Source organism: Phaethon aethereus, assembly GCF_964289735.1.
Source record: "Phaethon aethereus genome assembly, chromosome: 2".
Lineage (NCBI taxonomy): Eukaryota > Metazoa > Chordata > Aves > Phaethontiformes > Phaethontidae > Phaethon > Phaethon aethereus.
Genome location: NC_138582.1, coordinates 93,519,186 through 93,528,007, shown reverse-complemented (window position 1 = coordinate 93,528,007; position 8,822 = coordinate 93,519,186). Strand labels below are relative to the sequence as shown.

The 8,822-nt window shown below is 40.0% G+C and overlaps 1 protein-coding gene across 1 annotated transcript; it reads right to left on the bottom strand.

Moving 5' to 3' along the window:
• Nucleotides 1–2,671: 2,671 nt before the first annotated feature.
• Nucleotides 2,672–7,225, bottom strand: LOC309417871 (ovalbumin-related protein Y-like; the record flags this gene model as incomplete). Its single annotated transcript, XM_082015446.1, has 7 exons — nucleotides 2,672–3,073; nucleotides 3,887–4,042; nucleotides 4,346–4,488; nucleotides 4,723–4,840; nucleotides 5,604–5,732; nucleotides 6,362–6,412; nucleotides 7,058–7,225. 7 exons carry the CDS (start codon nucleotides 7,223–7,225, stop codon nucleotides 2,672–2,674), a joined length of 1,167 nt encoding a protein of 388 aa, XP_081871572.1.
• Between the last annotated feature and the right edge of the window lie 1,597 nt (nucleotides 7,226–8,822).

Here is an 8,822-nt window from a genome sequence, read left to right as displayed (position 1 = left end):
AAAATGGAGGGTAGCAGCTGGACAGACGGCAATTTATTGACATACCAACTTCAGTCACGCTGTCAGGGAACAAAAAGGACTATTGGACAATACCTAGACTTCATGGGAACTGGGATGCATGTACTTAAACTCTTGCTGGACTTCAGAGCTCAGAAGCAGCAGGCAGCGTTTTCTTCCCATGGGGGCTGCAGCAGCCCCATTCACCATGGCAGTGCCTTTATAGCAGGTCCTGCTCGCCCAGACCAGCAATGCACAGGCACTGTTCTGGACCCAACCATTTATACAGAGTACAGATTTTATTAAATTTTGCTGAATCTGCACTTTTACCTCTCATTTTAACCTCTACAGAGGACATATTCTCCTTCATAAACCAAATAGCTCTAGCCCTTCTATAGTATTTGACTGTGCTATTATTTTTTCATTCAGGACGCAGACATCTTAAAATGCCTCTGGACTTTCACCAAATATTTTTGTCTTTTTCTTAAAAAATTACTGGATTCCAAGCACAGTGCCACTTCAGTATATTGATCAGAATCATCTGCTTCCACAACAAATAAAACAAGAACAAAATTGGAACCTACATTAAGCTGCCAAACCTAGTTTTCAACAGATGTCTGTCTTTCAGAAGACTGATTGACATTACTTCGTATCCCTAGTGACACCTAATGGCCCAATCTAAAAGGAGTCAGTTCTGTTTCACAGTGAGAACATTAGGTGGACTCCATGCCTTGAAAACCTCTCTCGTGTATAGTTTTAGGAAGACACCATTTCAGCCTTAATTTTCTACATTTCTTTGCTTTAAAATAATCATCAAGCAGAAGAAAGATTAAACAAGAGAATAGCTATTTTTTCTTCATGTTATGTAATAAATACTTCCATAATAAATGTTGATAGTTTTATTGTCATTGTACTCAGAAAGTGCAGAGTGACAGACCTGCTTATTTCAGTTTAATAACAGTTTTTAAATTGTTTAATAACCTTACACACTCTGCTCCTTAGGACAAATCCTTAGGATTTTACAAATCCTGCCTTTTTCTTTTTTTTTTTTTAGTTGCAGCAAAACTCTGTTGACTACTTTTGGCTCTAAGGGAAGCAGAACATAACGTACACAGTAAACTTTGAAATGTCCTATCTCTTGAAATACTTTTTTGCTTGAATACTTGTGTTAACCATAGATAATCCTTTGTGACTGTCTTGGGAAGATCAGTATTTGAAGTTCTCTCATAGACTTCATAGCAGCTCTGAAAATGTGTTTCCCTGCTGCCAGCATCGTTATTTCAAGTTATATTTAATGCTGACTTTGCAAATGGCTGAGGCAGCTCCAAATACCACCACGTGTCTCCTTTTCTAAGCACTTTTCAAGTACTGATACTGTAATTTGCAGTTCTGCATGTGTATCCCAGCAGAAGGAGTATTGCTTAACTCAGCAATTAACACTAGTAATCTTTTTAATTGTATAAACTGTAACTTAAAGAACCTTCCCTCTAAAGACTGTGAAATAGGCAATAATGTCTCTACAGGATTATTACATCAAGAGGCAATAAGAAAGATTTTGTGGTATGATTCTTGTGGGTATTAGAGAGCTGAAGCAGTCCACATTTTAAGACAAACACTCTTCTCGTGATTTTGAAGTTGTGTCTCTTAGGCGTCACTTTGATATATTTACTGAGGACATTTAGAGGAAATCTTTTAAAACTATCTGGAAATACAATAGCAAATTAAAAATATTTAGTTATTTGATATGCCATATGGAGATAAGCTCAAGGTAAGAATAGGACCTGTAGGATTTACCTTGCTTAAGCTCAAAATTAAAAAAAAAAATCTTAAGCTGTTTAGTGACTTCATATATGGGTACATTCTGGTTTTGAAAGCAGGATCTAAATCCTAGTCTGAACCACTTCTGTCGATAATCACTGCCTACTATGTCATATGTTTCAGGTTGTGTGGTGCAGTAACCCAGAATAGGTAATGACATGTTTAGTTTGCAATGCTTTTATTAGAATAAATAGAAGGACCACCAATTAACGTTCACAAAATCAATCATTTGTCACTGGAATGAAGATGCAAAATTATATCAGTCAGGAAGATGTTGTATTTGGAGATGCTGATTTATGAAAAAATGGTAGACTTGCTGTATGCTCCCTCAGAATGAGAGACACAGCCTTATAGTACGTGCAGCACAAAGAAGCCCAAATGCATTCCTGGAAGAAGAATGCTTTGCTGAAGTTTAGAATTTCATCTGCAAGTTGTCCGGGCATCAATTCAAGGATGGTTTCCCAGCAAGTTTCAGATTATTCTGAAAGCTGTGTTTATTTCACAGAACTCCTATAGAGAAACCAGATTCTCAATAGCAGTGGCAGGATTTCTCACAAAAATCAAAACACTGGCCCTGTCTCTCGAGTTATTCAGTGACAATGGGAAATATTCCTAAGCTACCTCCTGAAATTCTCATTCAAACCTGGATATAGGTCCTGAATAAAATTTGTGTGAGCAGAAATACCTGCACCTAAAGATCTGAAAAGTCACATGCTTCTTCAAGAATATCTCCCTAGGAATTGAAGGCTTTCCACTTGGAGAAAATATTGAAAAGAGGAGGTTATACTACAATACTACAGTAAAGGGTGTCTGTTTCTGAGGGGAAGGCAAACATTTTTTCCAGCTCTTTCTTTCTTTAGGGGGAACAATATCTACCAAAGAAGAGGATGCTGTTGGTTGGATTGTGTTTGATCAAGAAAAGGAAAGGGTGGTCAGCCCTGAATTCTTCAAAGGCAGAAGAATGTTTGATGTCTCCCATGACACCCACTGAGCCTGCCATCTCGGTGCCCTCTTCATTGACTTCCATGTACGCCTCATGAATGGCCTCAGATATCTTCAGGCTCTCTGCTGAAGAGATGCCAGACAGATTGGCCGAAGGGCTGAACAGGTCGGTCATACCCAAGGCCATTAAGACAGATGTGAGGTTATATCTTTCCTCAATCTTCATGCGTGGGAGGTACACTTTCACTCTCTTCTTTTCCATCACATTGGGACTGGTCCACTCTGTAAGTTTTTCAAAGCTGATTTTGTTCTCAAGCTGCAAAGAGAGGCAGGGAATGAAATGCCTGAGACAAGAGTGCAATCGCCTTAACAACTGTGTTTATACCACTTGCTACTATTTTTTTCCATTTAAGTTGTGGAGTTCTAACAATAGAACTGATACTTAATCTCAAATGTATTTGTTTATTTTCCATGCTTCCTCCGGATTATGGCCTATATCTCATCTGTCTTGATGAAATTCTCCAAAACTTTGTCATCTGAAAATTTCTTCATCTGATCAAGGCTTTTTTTGTGTGAAAATACAATTCTTGAAAACATCAAATCACATTGGCCCCAAAACTGTTCCTCCTGCAACATATTTTATTGACCCCTTCCCTTGTCTTAGTTCCTTTCTAATGCTACTTTGCCCATTTACCTTTTAGTCAACTCTTGGAATGCTTTCCTCAACACTTCCGTTTTTTACTTCCCCTTAGATAAACTTTTCTTGTTTAGAAAATCATTGAGGGCTCTCCTGGAAGACTGAAATCACTTGAAATGAAAAAAATTCATGCTAGCATGTCTGCTTCTGGTACCTGATGGAGATTGGTGCATATAGCAACATTCTCTTCTGCAAGGCTATGGGGGTACTATGCTCCTTTACATACTCCTTATTAGATGGAGTCCAGGGCTCTCCTAAGAGGCCATTCCCTGCCTGAGCAGCTGGTAGCGCCTGGGCAGCCGCTGTGCTCCCCTGCCTGCCCAGCACAGCCGTGGTGCGGGCAGCTGGGGCGTAGATGGGCAGCAAAAGGCCTGACAGCAGCCAAGTCCCACCGAAGCGGTAACTCCTCTGCTTGCCCTGCCGGGGCCATACCTGCTCCAGGCCAGAGACGTCATCAGGCAACAGCACCAACATGCTCAGCTCCCCGCTGGCGTACGGAAGCTCCAGGATCTTCACCTTCTCTGCAGCCACCTCTGCCACTTTGAAGGTGCTGTTCTGACACATCATTTGCACAGGTCTGCTTTCTTGCTGCAAGAACAGAAACGTGAGACGACGTGACCGGGCAGCAGTTTTTCCTTTAAGCAGGCAAATGTACAAGCCCTTTGAAAGGGACAGGGCTCGATCTTCAGGCACGTTGCCTTTGAAGAAGAGCTGTGTCTCCATTTTCCCCTCTTGTCTGCTGGTACGCTCTGGTCAGACCCAGCTCTTGCAAACCTGAGGGCGAGGGACGCAGCTAAATCACCCGGCCCGTGACCAGAGCATGTTGTGCGTGTGGCTGTGCAAGCCCACAGCCTGGCTTCCTGGCCAGAAGCCGCGTCTGTGCCCCCCTACCTCTGTCACATTGAAGGGCACTTCCCGAGTGTGTTCTTCTTTAAATGTCATCTTCCATATGCCTTTGAAGTAAACAGCATTCACAAGGACCAGCGCAGTATCGAGATCAACAGAGCTTGGTTCAAAGAAATCTTGGATGTGTCCTTTAAGGAAGAAGCAAGGCAGAGAGTAGTTAAGATACACCTCCTCTGTTGTGCACAACTGCCTGCAATGACGGGCATGATGGTGGGGGCTGCCACTTTCTGGAGTTTTGATAGCAACAAGCAGCCTGCTCTTGCTTGACCCACTTTTTCTAGACTTTATGAGGAGAGGAAGACAAGGGTATAGATTATGGTAGGTAGGGGAAAATAACCTGCTACCCATTTTTCAGTCCTTACCACTCGTCTCTTTCTCCACCCAGGAATTAATGAGCTGTCTTGCTTCCTCTGTAGCTGTTTTGAAGTTAACTTCTTCCAGCTGTGCTCTGTAGAATTTCTTTGCACATTTTAAGTATTCCTGTAAGCAGAAGGATTGCAGTTGTCATACTGGTGAGGACTTGAAAAGGTATGAATGTGAAATGCAAAATTGTGAAATGAAGCAGAATGGTTAAAAGAACGGTAAACTTTTACCCCTGTGTTTGAACATGTCGGTCACAGCTGTCTTCCTGTAACTGAATCTTAAAGCTGAACAAGAAAAACTACTTCACATATTTAGGTTTGGCACTTCTTTTTCAGATAGATAGATTCTAAGTTAAGATTTTGAAATATTTTCTTCATTTTACCAAAACACTTTCATTTTAACAAACATGTTTGTTTCCTTCTCTCTGTGCCCACTTTTTACTTTGAATACTGTGTTCTTACATTCGTACATTTCAGAAAAAAAGCTTCCTTTCTTTCACTGGGAAGATTTGATATTTGGCTTTGAAAAAATCCAAACTTGACAATTTCAGTCTTCGTGCTTTCAAGTCATAAAATGTATGTAATTTCCCTTTAAAGTTACAGTTTTCATTAAAAGCCATTTTCTAGCAAATGAACTGCAATCTTGATTACTCCCTGTGCATGTTGCAAGATAGACATATTTTATGCCGTTATACTTTTGCCTGGCCTCCACCTAACAGCCACAGGAAGGTTCAAACTTGTGCTCAACGAGTTCCCCTCATGGCTCACAACCACTTCTTCATCAACAGACAATGGGCTATTACTGGTGATGCTTCTCTAAGGTAGAGTCACAGGGGCCTTTAGGGGGAATCTCGCTGAAGTCAGCTCACAGTACCACTCACCGGAAGAACGGGGTATGTTTTTTCAATATAGAGTCTGTCAGCAATCTTGAGTGAATATGTAGCATTTGGCATGGTGATGTCTGAGAGAAGATCCTTGAATGACCTGTGGATGTCTTCAGAAGTGCCACACTGAGGTGATGACATGAAAATAAGAAGATACATTGCATTAGCTGCTTCTTATCTAGGAAATAAGACCCTAAAGGATTGTCCCTATCAGTAAGAGTCATGCTGTAGTGGAGTCCTCCCCCACAGACATAAGGCTGTCACCTTTGGGACAGCAGGTGCTGTGGTAATGGTGCATTGAACTGACAAGTCCATCCTTCTCAAGATAAGTCCCCTGAAACGTGTTTTTTTTAAGAGTGCACTTGTGTTCCTGTCACTGAGACTTCTGCACTCTTCTCTGCCCAGCATCTTCCTGCCCTGCTGTGGAGTCTCTCAGCTGCAAGTCTGACCACTGTACCCTGGCTCTAGGTGCTGAGCCCCTTGCACATGCTGCCCCCAGGAAGGCACCCTGGTGCCCAAAGCGTTCTGCCCTGTCACTTGTTCTGGTGCAAGATGTGCAACCTGCCTTCTTTCCCTGGTTTTTAACAAACGGATGAGTTGCCACCTCCTTCCCTCCCTCCACTGGTCTCCTTGGTTTGAGAGAGTTACTGTAGTTTTTGACAGGGTCTGAAACTGCCAGGAGGAGAGGCGGAACAGTTCTAGTTTTGTTCTGAGGAGAAAATAAGACAGAAAGGGAGATCGAGTTATTTCTCTACCTGAGAGTCAGCAGTGTCCCCAACTCCTGTAATGTTATCAAAGTGAAGAACCTGCAAGAGAAAATGCCAGTGGTAGAAGTGACAAGCATGATGTGAATTTGAGATGTACACATGATGCTTGAAGTAAAGCTGTTCGCTTAGAAAAAAAAAGTGCTAACTGAGAACATGAGTGAACTAAAAATTTACAGGTGGGCTTGCAACTGGTTTATGCCCTCTGTGGCCTTCTTGGAAACTGTAAATACCACTCTTTGCTTAGATGTTATTTTTTCTAGTGAATGTCTAGAAATTAACTGAGTTACATATTATGTACTGCTAGTAATATTCTGTCTTCCTCTCTTCCTGGGATTTATCTTTTTTATACATTAAAAAAAAATCTGATCACATTATCTGGAAGATGTCAGAATTTAGAAAAAAATATAATAAAATTTGCTGACTGGTAATCCATTTTGTTATTGTCCATAAGATATTTTTTTCTAAGTCAAAACTAACTGCCCCTTCTAGTGAAAATATACATCTTTTTCTAGTATTTTCTTCAAATAACTCTTGATCCAGTTCTTTATTTTGCAACTTTGTGTTATTCCTTGTGCATTAAAATAGGTGAGAACCTTGTCAGTGGATAATATATTTCAGTGATATTACTTAGGAGGAACAACAAGCACAAGTAGAGGTCACTTTATACCCATGGAAGTAACTTACCTTCTCCATCTGGGATTGAGTGTTACCTCTTGCTCCCAAATAAACCATGGCCAGGGCTGAAATGATACTCAGGGGTGAATAAAGGATATTGTCGTTGGCATGGTGGACTTTCAGCTCTTTGAATACATCAAAACAAAATTCTGCGTTTGCTGCAGTGATGGAGCCCATTGTGAAATCAGTGTTGTCTAAAGCAAACAGAAAAAGTGTGACACGATGAAATATATTAATTGTAATGCAAGAAAGCCAGTGCGGTTGAACCCCTGAACTTGGTGCACAGGGTTTTTTTCAGCAAACAGAATCCAGTGGTGTGGATTTAAAAGGCAGATGTGCTTTTGGATTCATGAGCAATCAAAATGCTGGATAGCTACCAGTTACACATAGGCTGGTGATTTTTTTATTTGAAACTTGAGTTCTCCTTCCCCATAAATGTATACCATATTGTTGAAAATGTTTGAAGAATATTAGCTACCTTTAAAGAAGGTCACTAACAGTCTTTTCTAATCTCTTAAGGAAAAAAAACACACATAGATTTGTTCTCAGAATCTTCATTTTTTTGAGACTCCAAACCAGGTTCTTTGCTATAGTTTTTAACATCACTTTCAAGATCACTTAACAGATCAGCCTTATATGATCCAAATAACAGTTAATTCCAGTATAAAATGTGCAAGTCTGAAGCAACAGTATAAGTTTTGCTAGATTTACTCTAATTTCAGCCTACTGTAGACGGAAATTATGTTCTTACACCACCTACTTTATCAGAGATCCCAAATGTTAGCAACATTACCTTCATTTTTTTAAATAGGATAATGGAGGCACAACAATAGAGGCTGCAAATGATTTACCAAATTCATCCAGTTTATGACAAACATCTATAAATAGCACATTCCATTCATCATTGACTCAATTATATCTCACTGTTTCAAAAAAGTGTTCTTTAATTTTCTTACCACCTTTTCCATAAAATCCACTTTTTAATAAGGCAGTGCTTGTTTAGTCTTGTGTTTAATTTGCAGAGATCTTCACAGCTTCAATATTTAAAATATTTTTTCTGCCCTTTTTCTGACAGTCTTGTAAAATTTTCCCTGTAGTTTCAGCACCTAGCATTTCATCTAACACTGAAGGGAAGGATTTTTTTAGTAAAGAAGACAGCACAGAGTAGAAAATACAGTACTGTAAAGTCTAATGCAGCAGTGTAGTATTTGTACCACTTATAACTTCCCACATGTTGACACAAGCAGAAAGAACCTTGCTAGGGTGGAATTTCCCCTAGCTCTTGGGGATCTTCAAGCAATGCAAACTTTAATTTGTTTCCCTCTGTGGCTGCCAGAGAACAAAATCCAGGATACTCTGCCATATGTATTAGCAGTCCCTATGGAATCATTCATGTGACGTTCATCTCTTAGTGTGGGATAATTTGAACAACAGTGCATCTAGCTGTTTCCCTGCTACAATGGATGCTCAATCTCTTTCTAAATTGAACCACTTATATAGATTATATAAGGTAGATTTTTTGATTATTTACTGTTAACTGTTATATTTTAGGCTTTACACTCCATTTATCATCTTGGTGAAGAAACATATTCATGAAGCAAATGCTTTTGTTTTTTTTCATCTCAGAAAACATAACCATTAAAGATAACACAGAGCTGCAGTATGCTGGGGTCACCTGAATAGGCTGCATTCCTCAATTTCATTCAGAGAATGTTTTCCATAAACCCCGCAACTGAGCTTTAGTTGCATCCTCTGGAATTTAGACAAATTCAAT